The sequence below is a fragment of the Dreissena polymorpha genome, chromosome 8 (genome assembly GCF_020536995.1).
Source record: "Dreissena polymorpha isolate Duluth1 chromosome 8, UMN_Dpol_1.0, whole genome shotgun sequence".
In the NCBI taxonomy this organism is placed as follows: Eukaryota; Metazoa; Mollusca; class Bivalvia; order Myida; family Dreissenidae; genus Dreissena; species Dreissena polymorpha.
The window spans coordinates 45,923,842-45,938,961 of NC_068362.1; the positions used below are offsets into that span (position 1 = coordinate 45,923,842).

General features: G+C 35.7%; 1 protein-coding gene across 1 annotated transcript; it reads left to right on the forward strand.

Moving 5' to 3' along the window:
- Positions 1-2,362: 2,362 nt before the first annotated feature.
- On the forward strand, positions 2,363-2,888 carry LOC127840498 (octapeptide-repeat protein T2-like). The gene is made up of 2 exons (XM_052368916.1): positions 2,363-2,373; positions 2,534-2,888. Exons 1-2 carry the CDS (start codon positions 2,363-2,365, stop codon positions 2,886-2,888), a joined length of 366 nt encoding a protein of 121 aa, XP_052224876.1.
- The last annotated feature ends 12,232 nt before the right edge of the window (positions 2,889-15,120 follow it).

The window sequence follows — 15,120 nt, forward strand, 5'->3', positions numbered from 1 at the left end:
GCGCGTCACTTTCCGACTTGACTAAAATTTCGGGACCGCGAGAATCGACGAGAACTCGCGATGCCACAAATATTTGTTTATTAAAAGATCTTTGGACAGACGGAAGGACGGACTGACGGACGGGCAAACTGACGGACGGGCAACGCCAATTTTTCATCCCTCTGCTTTTAACGGGAAATAAAAAATACATTAATGATCAGAATACATACACATTTTGAATGGTAATTTAATTGAATTCCACGCTTATACCGCTTATTAATTTATTAGTTATAATGTTGCTTCAAATCAATAACAGTAATACGAACAAAGGTAATGTTACGATTTGAATGTGTACATTATTTCACATATATAATACGCTAAATAGGCTGTGTGTGACGCCGAACCTAATTAAAACCCCGGGCCGAAACTATGTGCGCCCGACAGGCAGTGAACGGGTGGTCAGCGTGCACTAGGTCGCTTCCGGGGGATAACTCTTGTTTGTCCGAAAGGGGCCCTTTAAGGTGCATACCCACTCACATGTAAAATGATCCATACTACGCTAAATAAGCTGTGTGTGACGCCGGCCCTAAACTACCGGTAAATAGGATGTTTATTAGGCTATAATGGGTAAATAGCATGCAGGTTTCAACCTATGTAATTAACTTGTTAAGTAGGCTAACTATATTGAAGAAGCTACTAAATAGCCCAGACCGGAAGTTTTTTCGTGATTTATTTGATATACTTGCTAATTGGCCTAAACAGGCTTAACGGGCTGATACAAATGCTAAATAGAGCGAATGTTTTTGCCCTTTTAATATTCTTATTTAATATGCTAAACAGGTTCAAAGGGCTGCTTTATAGGTTAATATGGGCTAAATAGGTTGTATATTTCAATCGACGTACTAAACGTGCTAAACAGGCTGAACAGGTTATTCCATAGGCTAAAAAAGCTTAATAGGATGTTATAATCTTGCTTAATGGGCTAAACAGGCTTAAGAGGCTGTTAAATAAGCTAAATATGATGTATGTTTCAACTTATGTACTAAAATGGCTTAATAGGCTAAATAAGCTAAATAGGATGTATGTTTCAACCTATGTACTAAATAGGCTAAATAGGCAAACTTCACACACGTGGAAATCGCACGCAATCTTATGTCTTAATGCTTTTTCACGGGTGAAATTCAGAAAAATAATTGTTGCAAACCCGTGTCGACTTAATTTGTGGCCAGTTGTATCCCTTGTTAGTATAAATACTATAATTACATCAAAAAAAAAATCAATACTCGAGCCTGTCATTTTGACTATCTTAAAAACATAGACCACATTTATTCAACTTCACTTTTGACTTTGTTTCGGTAGAATAGTAAGGATTAGCGATTTACTTACATAGTAGGTTCGTTAAAACTATTGGTGAGGGGGGGGGGGATGCGGAGTAACACGTTAATGCCAATACATGAGAATGAATGAAGATGAAATGGAAAGAAATTAAACGAATCATAACATTTCTGGTGAATATTTTGATTGTGCTTATACATGGAACATCACCAAAAGGGAGTATTATAGTATAACTGACACGTGACATGTACTGTAAAACGCTCATGCAGTAAAGTTAAATCGATTGGCAAATGGCTTCGAACATTTGCTTAAATGGTACTCGGCGAAAAAGGGCTTAATGCATGTGCGTTAAGTAAACGATTAAGTGTCTGGATTTTTGCTAACAAGAGACTTCCTTAAAACGAAAATACCATTACATAATAAGGTGTCGTCCCTGATTGGCCACTGCAGATTGCACAGGCTAATCTGGGACGACACTTTACTCACATGCATTAAGCTCCGTTTTCCCAGAGCGCAACTGATACCTACCGGTGGTTCCTAGCTCCAATTTCTTTGAGAACAATACTCCATGCGCCACAACTGATGTGCGGGTTAAACACTTTTTAAATGATGGTGCCTTCGGAATGACCCGACATCCATAGTAGGGTTGTGTACTTTAGTATTTTATTAGATCACGGAGTGTATATTGATCTGGAGTCCGTGATCAGATTGACTAAATGTTTCCTGGTAATTTCTTTACATAAAGTAAATGTCCTCAAATAAAAACAAACATGATGACACATCACTGCATTTTAATCAGTTCGTCCCATTAAAGAATATTCCTACCATAAACTCTTAGTAAATAGAGTCGGAGCCTGACCAGACCTTTTGATTTCGTAAAATGACCTATATCAATAGCTTATGAAACGCCGGGGGCATTTTTTCCCGCCAGTAGATCCGATGGATAAATCCGAGTATTTCATTGGCTGATTTGAGAGAATTCCTCCCCAGAAGATTGGTCATATTGCTGCGTCCTATTCGAGATGAGTTGCTGAGTACTGCTTATGTAATGTTACACTGGTAAGTGTAGCAAATTCATAAGAAACACAGACACGGATTTCGGCCCAGGTGCAATTACGCATTAAATTCTATCTCGAAGAATTCCAGGGTCAGTACTCGGTCAGATCTCAGTCAGTAAATCGTAAGGGGAAGAGAGAATAAACGGGCGATGGAACGCCAGGAGGGGAGGTAGACAGGAGGGCGGCAAGGGAGAAAAGAACAGAAAGGAGAGGAGAGAAGAGAGGGGAGCAGAGAGGAGAGCAGAGAGGAGAGCAGAGAGGAGAGCAGAGAGGAGAGCAGAGAGGATGGGAAGAGAGGAGAGGAGAGAGGAGAGAGGAGAGAAGAGGAGGAGGAGAGAGGGGAAGAGAGGAGAAGAGCAGAGCAGAGAGAAGAGGAGTAGCAGAGAGAAGACAAGAGAGAAGGGAAGAGAGAAGAGAAGAGAGAAGAGAAGAGAGAAGAGAAGAGAGCAGAGAAGAGAGCAGGAAGAGAGAAGAGGGAAGAGAGAGAGACGAGAAGAGAGAAGAGAGAAGAGATGACGAAGAGAGGAGAGACGATAGAAAGCGAATTAAGACAGAAGCTAAGATAAGAAGATGAAGAGAAGAGAAGAGAGAAGAGAAGAAGAGAAGTAGAAGAGAGAAGAGAAGATAGAAGACAAGAGAGAAGAGAAGAGAACGAGAGAGAGAAGAGAAGTAGAAGAAGAACGAGAGAAGAGAGAAGTAGAAGAGAGAAGAGAGAATACTAAGAGAGACAGAGCGAAGAGAAGAGAAGAGGAAAGAGAGACGAGAGAAGAGAGAATAGCATAGAGAAGAGAAGAGTGGAGAAAGAGGGGAGAGAGGGGAGAAAGCATAGAAGAGAGGAAAGAAGAGGAAGATAAGACAGAAGAGAGAAGATACAAGGGCGGGAACAAGAGAGAGACGAGACGAGAAGACGAGAAGAGAGAAAGAGAGAAGAGAAGAGAAGAGAAGAGAAGAGAGAATGAGAAGAGACGAGAAGAGAGAGAGAAGATGAAGAGAAGTAGGGGATAGAAGAGAGAAGAGAAGAGGGAGATAAAGAAGACAGAAGAGAAGAGAATAGGAAGAGACAAGATAACATAAGGAAGAGAGAAGAGAGAGAGAGGGAAAGAGGAGAGGAGGGAGAAGAGAAGACGAGAGAGAGACGATGAGAAAAGGGGGGCGGGGGGGGAAAGGGGGAGAGAGAGAGAGATAGAGAGAGAGAGGAGAGAGAGAAGGTGGGAAGAGAAGAGAAGAGGGAAGATGACGAGGGAAGAGGAAGAGAGGAGAAGGAGGAGAGAAGGACAGAATGGGAGAAGAGGAAGAGAAAGAAGAGAGAAGAGAAGATAGAAGAGAAGAGAGAAGAAGAAGCGAGAAGAGAAGAGAGAAAGAAGAGGAAGAGATGAGAAGAGAGAGAGATGAGGATGAGAGAGAGAGAGAGAGAGGATTAGAGAGAGCTGAGAGGAAGAGAGAAGAGACAGAGAGACGAGAGAGAAGGGAGAAGAGAAGGAGGAGAGAAGACAGGAGATAAGAGAGAACATGGAAGAAAGACATAAGAGAGAAGAGAGCACTAGAGAAAGAAAGAAGAGAGACGAGATAAGAGAGAAAAAAATAAGAGAGACGAAAAGAGATAATAGATAATAGAGAAGATAGAAGGACTATAATTAGAATAGGACGAGAGAATAGATCAAGATAGAATAGTATAATAGAGATAATGACTAATTAAATATATATAGATAATGTAATATGTAACGGTGATAGGTAAGATAATATAATATATATTATAAGATATACATAATAAAGTATCTAATAATTAATGAAAAGATAATAAAGATATTTATTATATATAATAGTTTTTATAATAGAATTATATAATATAATTATAATACTAATATAATGGTCGTGGCAAAAAAAAAAAGAAATATGTGCTTTTTAATTTACATAAATACTGATTTACTCTGGCTCGTTTAACGGGTCGCTCTTTACCTTGATCATTAAGGGAAACAATATGCCAATTCACTTACATACTTAAAATTACAATCTAAAATACAGAAGTTCGATCACGAATGTGTTGTTTGAGTTTTCAACAAAATGTATTTTACTAATCGCGATCTAGGTATGCATTTCTATTGCAAACATATGACGAACACCCAATGCACAGCTATGCATTTGTATTTTAAACATCTGATGAACACCCAAGGCACAGCTGTTCATTTGTATTTTAAACATCTGATGAACATCCAAAGCTCAGTTGTGCATTTCTATTTGAAACATCTGATTATCACCCAATGCACGCCCATGCGTTTCTATTTTAACATCTGACCAACACCCAATAAACAGCTGTGCATTTGTATTTTAAACATCTGACGAACATCCAATGCCCAGCTTTGCGTTTCTATTTTAACATCTGACGAAAACCCAATGCACAGCTATGCATTTATATTAAACATCAAATGAACACCCAATGAACAGCTGTGCATTTAAATGGTAAACATCTGAAGAACACCCAATGCACAGCCGTGCATTTGTATTTTAACATCTGACGAACATCCAATGCACAGCTGTGCATTTGTATTCTAAACATCTGATTAACACCCAATGAACAGCTGTGCATTTCTATTTAAACATCTGCCGAATACCCGACGCGCAGCTATACATTTCTATTTTAACATCTGATGAACACTCAATGCACAACTTTGCGTTTCTATATTAACATCTGACGGACACCCAATTCACAGCTATGTATTTCTATTTTAAAACATCTGATGAACACCCAATGCACAGCTGTGCATTTATTTTAAACTTCTTCCGATCACCCGATGCGCAGCTATACATTTCTATTTTAAACATCTGATGAACACCCAATGCACAGCTGTGCATTTGTATTTAAACATCTGACGAACATCCAATGCACAGCTGTGCATTTGTATTTTAACATCTGACGAACATCCAATGCACAGCTGTGCATTTCTATTTTAAACATCTGATTAACATCCAATGCACAGCTGTGTATTTCGATTTTAAACATCTGATTAACACCCAATGCACAGCTGTGCATGAAATCTGACGAACACCCAATGCACAACTTTGCGTTTCTTTTTTAACATCTGACGGACACCCAAATCACAGCTATATTTTTCTATTTTTAACATCTGTTTAACACCCAATGCACAGCTGTGCATTTCTATTTTTAACATCTGCCGAATACCCGATGCGCAGCTATACATTTCGATTTTAAACATCTGATGAACACCCAATGCACAGCTGTGCATTTGTATTTTAACATCTGACGAACATCAAATACACAGCTGTGCATTTGTATTTTAAACATCTGATGAACACCCAATGCACAGCTGTGCATTTGTATTTTAACATCTGACGAACATCCAATGCACAGCTGTGCATCTGTATTTTAACATCTGACGAACATCTAATGCACAATAGTGCATTTCTATTTTTAACATCTGATTAACACCCAATGCACAGCTGTGCATCTCTATTTTAATCTGCCGAACACCCGATGCACAGCTATTAATTTCCATTTTAAACATCTAAAGGACACCCAATGCACAGCTGTGCATATCTGTTTTAAACATCTGCCGAACATCCAATGCGCAGCTGTGCATTTCTATTTTAAACATCTGATGAACAACCAATTCACAGCTATGAATTTCTATTTTAAACATCTGACGAACATCTAAAGCACAGCTGTGCATTTCTATTTTTAACATCTGCCGAATACCCGATGCGCAGCTATACATTTCTATTTTAAACATCTGATGAACACCCAATGCACAGCTGTGCATTTGTATTTTAACATCTGACGAACATCCAATGCACAGTTGTGCATTTCTATTTTAAACATCTGATTAACATCCAATGCACAGCTGTGTATTTCGATTTTAAACATCTGATTAACACCCAATGCACAGCTGTGCATTAAATCTGACGAACACCCAATGCACAACTTTGCGTTTCTTTTTTAACATCTGACGGACACCCAATTCACAGCTATATTTTTCTATTTTAAACATCTGTTTAACACCCAATGCACAGCTGTGCATTTTTATTTTTAGCTTCTGCCGAACACCCGATGCGCAGCTATGAATTTCTATTTTAAACATCTGACGAACATCAAAAGCACAGCTGTGCATTTCTATTTTGAACATCTGCCGAAAATCCAATGCACAGCTGTGCATTTGTATTTTAAACATCTGATGAACACCCAATGCACAGCTGTGAATTTGTATTTTAACATCTGACGAACATCCAATGCACAGTTGTGCATCTGTATTTTAACATCTGACGAACACCCAATGCACAGCTGTGCATCTGTATTTTAATCTGCCGAACACCCGATGCACAGCTATTCATTTTTATTTTAAACATCTAAAGGACACCCAATGCACAGCTGTGCATATCTGTTTTAAACATCTGCCGAACATCCAATACGCAGCTGTGCATTTCTATTTTAAACAATTGATGAACACCCAATGCACAGCTGTGCATTTGTATTTTAAACATCTTACGAACACCCAATGCACAATTTTGCGTTTGTATATTAACATCTGCCGATCATCCGATGCGCAACTATGAATTTCTATTTTAAACATCTGACGAACACCCAATGCACAGCTGTGCATTTCTATTTTTAACATCTGCCGAATACCCGATGCACAGCTATACATTTCTATTTTAAACATCTGATTAACACCCAATGCACAGCTGTGCATTTCTATTTTAATCTGCCGAACACCCGATGCGCAGCTATGCATTTCCATTTTAAACATCTAAAGGACACCCAATGCACAGCTGTGCATATCTGTTTTAAACATCTGCCGAACAAACAATACACAGCTGGGCATTTCTATTTAAAACATCTGATGAACACCCAATGCACAGCTGTGCATTTGTATTTTAAACATCTGACAAACACCCAATGCACAACTTTGCGTTTCTATATTAACATCTGACGGACATCCAATTCACAGCTATGCATTTATATATTAAACATCTGATGAACACCAAATGAACAGCTGTGCATTTAAATTGTAAACATCTAACGAACACCTAATGCACAGCTGTGCATTTCTATTTTAAAAATCTGACAAACATCCAATGCACAGCTTTTCATTTGCTTTTTAAACATCTGACGAACATCCAATGCACAGCTGTGCATTTGTATTTTAAACATCTGATTAACACCCAATGCACAGCTGTGCATTTTTTTTAAACTTCTACCGAACACTCGATGCGAAGCTATGCATTTCTATTTTAACATTTGACGAACACCCAATGCACAGCTATGCATTTAAATATTAAACATCTGATGAACACCAAATGAACAGCTGTGCATTTAAATTGTAAACATCTAACGAACACCTAATGCACAGCTGTGCATTTCTATTTAAACATCTGACGAACATCCAATGCACAGCTTTGCATTTGTTTTTAAACATCTGCCAAACATCCAATGCACAGCTGTGCATTTCTATTTTAAACATCTGATGAACACCCAATGCACAGCTGTGCATTTGTATTTTTAACATCTGACGAACACCCAATGCACAACTTCGCATTTCTTTATTAACATCTGACGGACACCCAATTCACAGCTATTTATTTCTATTTTAAACATCTGATGAACACCCAATGCACAGCTGTGCATTTATTTTAAACTTCTGCCGATCACCCGATGCGCAGCTATGCATTTCTATTTTAAACATCTGACGAACAGCCAATGCACAGCTATTCATTTATATATAAAACATCTGATGAACACCCAATGCACAGCTGTGCATTTAAATTGTAAACATCTGACGAACACCAAATGCACAGCTATGCATTTCTAATTTAAACATCTGATTAACACCCAATACACAGCTGTGCATTTCTGTTTTAAACATTTGATTAACACCCTATGCATAGCTGTGCATTTCTATTTAAACATCTGACAAACACGTAATGCACAGCTGTGCATTTATATATTAAACATATGACGAACACACAATGCACAGCTATGCATTTATATAGTAAACATCTGATGAACACCCAATGCTCAGCTGTGCATTTAAATTGTAAACATCTGACGAACACCCAATTCACAGCTATGCATTTATAATTTAAACATCTGACGAACACCCAATGCACAGCTGTGCATTTCTTTTTTAAATATCTGATGAACACCCAATGCACAGCTGTGCATTTGTATTTTAAACATCCGACGAACATCCAATGCACAGCTGTACATTTCTATTTTAAACATCTGATTAACACCCAATGCACAGCTGTGCATTTCTACTTTAAACTTCTGCCGTACACCCGATGTGCAGCTATGCATTTATATATTAAACATCTGATGAACACCCAATGCATAGCTGTGCATTTAAATTGTAAACATCTGAAGAACACACAATGCACAGCGATGCATTTCTTATTTAAACATCTGATGAACACCCAATGCACAGCTGTGCATTTCTTTTTTAAACATCTGATGAACACCCGATGCGCAGCTATGCATTTCTATTTTAAACATCTAAAGGACACCCAATGCACAGCTGTGCATATCTGTTTTAAACATCTGACGAACACCCAATGCACAGCTGTGCATTTAAATTTTAAACATCTGACGAACACCCAATGCACAACTTTGCGTTTCTATTTTAACATCTGACGGACACCCAATGCACAGCTATGTATTTCTATTTTAAACATTTGATAAACACCCAATGCACCGCTATGCATTTATATATTAAACATCTGACGGACACCCAATACACAGCTATGTATTTCTTTTTTAATCATCTGACGAACATACAATGCACAGCTATTCATTTATATATTAAACATCTGATGAACACCCAATGCAGAGCTGTGGAATTGTATTTTGAACATCTGACGAACATTCAATGCACAGCTGTGCATTTGTATTTTAAACATCTGACGAACAACCAATACAAAGCTGTGCATTTCTATTTTAACATCTGATTAACACTCTATGCACCGCTGTGCATTTCTGTTTTAAACATCTGATGAACACCCAATGCACAGCTGTGCATTTGTATTTAAACATATGACGAATATCCAATGCACAGCTTTGCGTTTCTATTTTAACATCTGGCGAACACCCAATGCACAGCTATTCATTTATATATTAAACATCTAATGACCACCCAATGCACAGCTGTGTATTTAAATTGTAAACATCTGACGAATACTTAATGCACATCTATGCATTTCTAATTTAAACATCTGACGAACACCCAATGCACAGCTGTGAATTTCTTTTTTAAATATCTGATGAACACCCAATGCACAGCTGTGCATTTGTATTTTAAACATCCGACGAACATCCAATGCACAGCTGTACATTTCTACTTTAAACATCTGATTAACACCCAATGCACAGCTGTGCATTTCTGTTCTAAACATCTGATTAACACCCAATGCACAGCTGTGCATTTCTGTTTAAAACATCTGATGAACAGCTAACATCTAACAGCCAACTTTACAGACCTATACAGAACTAGCTTTTTCTCACTTAATTATTACGGTTGATTGTTCAAACTGCATCTTTTCTTTATATGACAATCATGCTATTCAATATAAAGAAGTGAAACTCCAGCTGCTGGAGCAGTATTGAATTTTCATTAAAAACAATTAGTTGGTCCTTTATTTAAGGCAAGTGACCGATTGCCCAAACAGTACAAAACAGCACAATACAGCACAATAAAAACCAACATAAACACAAAATATGAATAAAGCTGGGGTCACCGCCTTGGAACGGTCAATGCAAAGCATTGGGGGTTTAAACCTGGTTATAGAGCGCTCAACCTCACACTTGGCCCAGCAATATTCATAATACATTTAAGTGTAAATAAAATTTAACGTCATAGCATTGTAACTCAAATTAAACAATAATAAAAGTGAATTAAAACGCATTCAATTTAATTACTATTTAATTATTCAATTGAATTGAAGATACAAGAGTAACAGAATTACAACTTTTTGCAAGCCAAATAAGGGTCTGGCATTGTCTAACTTAAAGATTAACTTGACATTAACCAACATGTGAAAATAAGTGTATATATAGCAATAGTGCCATAATTATTACCCCTTCATATTTCCACTTAGTTCTTTTTGCAAATCTTTGATTTCCTTATTTGAGGCTGAACATGGAACATTCATGTTTAACATTTACTGACACTGTTCGTATAGTAAAATATGCAATCTAAATAAATATGAAGTTATGATTAAAAAAATTATTTATCAAATACATACAATAATAATATTATTATTTAAATACTTTTCGAAGAGGCTTGCTGTTATTAAAAAAGGGGTGGCTTATAGACAATATAAATGTTTCTCTAACACCGGGATGCTTTCATATTACATGTAAAGTAAGATAATAAGTTACATTTTTAATTATGCCAGGCATAAACTATGACTGCATTACAATTTAGAAACATATTGTCCATTGAATTTTGACATGAATAAGTAATATTTAAATATGATTTCAATTAAATATGACATTTTATTTAAAGAGTTTTCCTTTTGTTCTCGTAACAAATTAGAATTTACCACAAAAAATACGTCATTTCTTTTCAAATTGGAATGCATTATCGAATTATGTATTTCTACATTGGAACATATGACGTTCATTTTAAAATTGAATAAAGTTTTAAACATAAACATCTAAATAGTGTTATGTTTATGATTACGTGAGTACATGTTGTTATTTGTTTACTTGAGAACCATAAAACAGTTTAAGGTTGTTTTAGTTGTGCGGTGTAAACTCAACGGAAAACACCCTGTCAAATCCTGTGTTGTATTAATAAAAGATGTACGGTAAAATTAATTTAGTTTCATAAAATGCCTTAAATTTATTATATTTATACACAAAGTCTATTATTAAAGCTTAATATACGATTGCAGTGATTTTTACATATCCAGCAACAGACATGTATATCTCTTATTTAGCACGGGCTCAATGGAGATCACTTTACTGGCTTACCACTAGACTTGTCCATTCAATGGGTTTGCGTGATGTAATCTGGTGCCTCTCCTATCATGAAACTTGTGAACTTTTGGGGTTCTTTTAACCCACACCGGGAACATACGAAATATGTTACCATGTATAACTTGAATGTCTTATCACTTGACGTTGTGTGTTGTTACTTCAGGTATCTGAGTCACAACTATCTGCGGTATTGTTTTTAATTCCTCACCGGGAAAAAAATGAAAAAAATGAAATATGTTGGCATATGTTACTTGAATGTTTTCTCACATGGCGCTGTTTGATGTTATTTCAGGTTCCTGGATCATAACCGTTTACGCAACATGTGCCGGGCGGCGTTCAGGGGCTCGACAAATCTACAATATCTGTGAGTTACAAATGATTTGCCAGTAAATAAAGTCCACCCAGCTGTCCAAATATAAATGCCTCAGTATGTAGTCTGCTTGATTGAATATGATAACTTTCTCTGTAACTGTTTCCTTCTCTCATGATTGTACAATAGAAAGTGCGGTTGTCTGCGCTTTCCGGGAATAATGTTTTTTATCAATGAAGCTGTTTACTATTCTTCTATGTTGCTAAATTTTGTTTTTGAATATATACACCTGCTTGTCCTGTCCTTATAAAGACGTTTCAGGTGAATATAAACAATATTAGCTTATTTAAAATATTTGTTATAGTATTTCATAGCAGTATAGAAATCTTTCATTGCTTAGGTTAAAGTTGTTTTTGAAAAAGTTTTTTTTTCCTGGAACGAACACGAAATCATAGACGACGGTGTATTTGAAGGAGTTCCGGACCTAAATGGACTGTAAGGCATTTCAAGTGTTTAAACCCAGTACAGATTACGAATATGAAATTATAATTTTAAAATTTTATTTTTGGTTCATGCATCACTGTCAGTCGTTTTCAATTACAAAATGCCTAATTCAAAGAATTGTGTTTATACATGTCAAATAACTTTGATACAATAAACAAAGTTCTTAAATTATAAATACTGTTGCCACTATTGCATAACACTTCATATAATGTGTCTCACAATTGTTCAGAACACCCATTTGTGTGAAGATAGATCGACATAGCTTTTCTGGTAAGATACATGTTCGTTCTTCATTCTCAGACATTGTTAACAAAACTACACATAAAGTCTAACACAAGTTATAATTTTTTTGTTTTTCAAGGAATAGCTTTTGTTCCGGTTTGAATAGTTAACTATTAATTGGTTGAATTCCAAACGTGTTTGTCCATATATGTTCAAATAAGTTCTGATATATACGGATATTTAAGATTGTTATTGGTCGATGGTCTGAATCATTTTATTAAGTAACGAATGAATGAGATCGAAATGCTACACACTATCGTTATTTATGGTGAACAAAGTTTGAGGTACGAATTAAACTGCATGACGTCGATACAGCCCATGTGACTAATACTTTAAATGGGATTACAAACCATGTCGATAGAGAGTAGTGATTGTCACTCCTTAAGCTCCTATTTCACACAAGCCATGCATTCAATGAATCAAATTATACTTTAATATTTATGAGATTCCGTGCAAAATAATAAATATTTTAAGCATTTACTTTGAGCAATTAAGTTATAATAATGAATATGGTGTAGTGAAAGGATTCGTGATATATTCGTAGTTAATTTATGGTCAAGTTAGAAATGTCATATTCATATACGGCTTAAATGACAATTAAGGATTACGTTTCTTGTTCGTTAATCAGTGTCAAAAGAACTACCTAATAATTGACAAATAAATAAATAAATAAAATGCATGTTTAGACAAACTAAAATTATTATAACAACGTTATCGGTTTTAGAGTTATCGATTACAGTTTTATACATGTCCCCCACTATTTAAATTAGAACATGTCAGTTTTACATTGAGCTTCAATAAGGAAAATAGCATATAAAGAGTAAAAGTTATTTTTACTTCTGCAAAAATAAACTGAATAAACGTATAAGAAGGCATGTATTGGAATATATATTTATAGCATATAAACATGCGAAATAATGTTCAAGAAAATGTGGTACAGTTTGGTCTCTGTAAATATGTATCGAGTTGGAAATGCCAGTTCCTTATTCGGTTTTGAATCAGGAACTAGTTACTTTTCCTTATTCGGCCCCGAACAATACAGTTTACCAGAAATATTTAAGAACAATTACTTGATACTTAATACACTGATAGAGGTATATATACTTATGCGGTAAATTGTTATACGTGTGAACGCACTGTTATAATTAGAAAATGTAACTAATTAGATTTATTATTTTAAGGGGTAAATTGTTAATCAATAAAATGTGTTTGATAACATGTCCTAGATCATTCAAGCCTTTAAGCGTTTTAATAATCTTTTTCTATCAGTGCGATTTTTGGTGAGACCATACGCACCAAATAAGGATTTCCTTGGACTATTCTGGTAGAGTACATGAACAGCTACATTGCATATACTGTCACTTTCCTTTAATTACTGTATTTGCACATGGCAAGTCATACAATATGGCGGTTCATAAATTGTTAACGTTCAGTGCTCATGTTTCATTGTCCTGTGTAGTTTACGCATGTTTTAGAGTACATTTCTGTCTACCAGGCGGATTTGTAGTTACCTATCATTTTAATGAACCGCATGGTCATTATGTATGAAAATGTTTAACATTATCATACATTGTTCTTGTAGAAAAGGTATCAGGCAAGATTTACCGATGTAGGTAAAGACGAATCGTTAATCCCATAAATTTGGAATAGGTAGTGGATATGATGTCCGCTTAGCGAACGATGGTTCGATCCCCATGGCTTGAAATAAATTCGCTAGATTTTACTCTAAGTATGGTGATTTAATTTCGAAATATAATGTTTCTTTAAAATGGCATTTAAGTAATGGAATCTCCAATCCATCATTTTACGGAGATGTTTTGAAGCGTGTCCGCAAATTAAAATATGTTAAACCAAATGTTCATATTAAACTTTTCAATTTAATTAACTTGTTTTTATCAAAAAGATACGATGCTTATGTACTTAAAAACACGTGTTTGATGGTTTTCGATTCACTATATCTTTCTTCCCTTAAAATTTGGAATCATTAGTGATATTATAGGCATTTTTCACTATTGAATAAAACTGTGTCATTGTGTCGTTTGAACAAATCTGCATGAATACTACATTATAGGCATTTTTCACTGTTGAATAAAATTGTGTCATTGTGTCGTATGAACAAATCTGCATGTAAACTACATTTAGACTCAAATCGTACATCAAATCAGTTCTGTCTTCAGTTGTCAAAACACCTATATACTGTTTGATTCCAATAATGTCGCTTTAATGGAATTACCATTTGTATTCATTTGCTTCTTAATATTAAATCACCCAAACTTGTTTTATTAGTAGCACAGCCCCATTAATATTTTTATTTAGTACTGCCCTTGGAATTTATTCACGTCATTATGTCATTATGGATTATTGTGACGTCATACGACCGACTTTCCCAGTTGTAATCTACATGCATAGGTCATTGGGTTTATAACGTTCCATTTTATTTATATTTTCTCTCTGATAGGCGTTTCTTGTTTGATTTAATTATTTTTAATTTGTTTAGCAGTCACATAAACAACCAAGCTATGTAATATGGAATTTTTACACCCATTATTGCTGCTTCTTCCTGTATTTGCGCGATGATTATCTGAGATATTAACTCTATGATTCTATATTCTCAAATCTTTTCTATAAAGAAGGAATGTAGTTGACAATTGTTAATAGTTTTA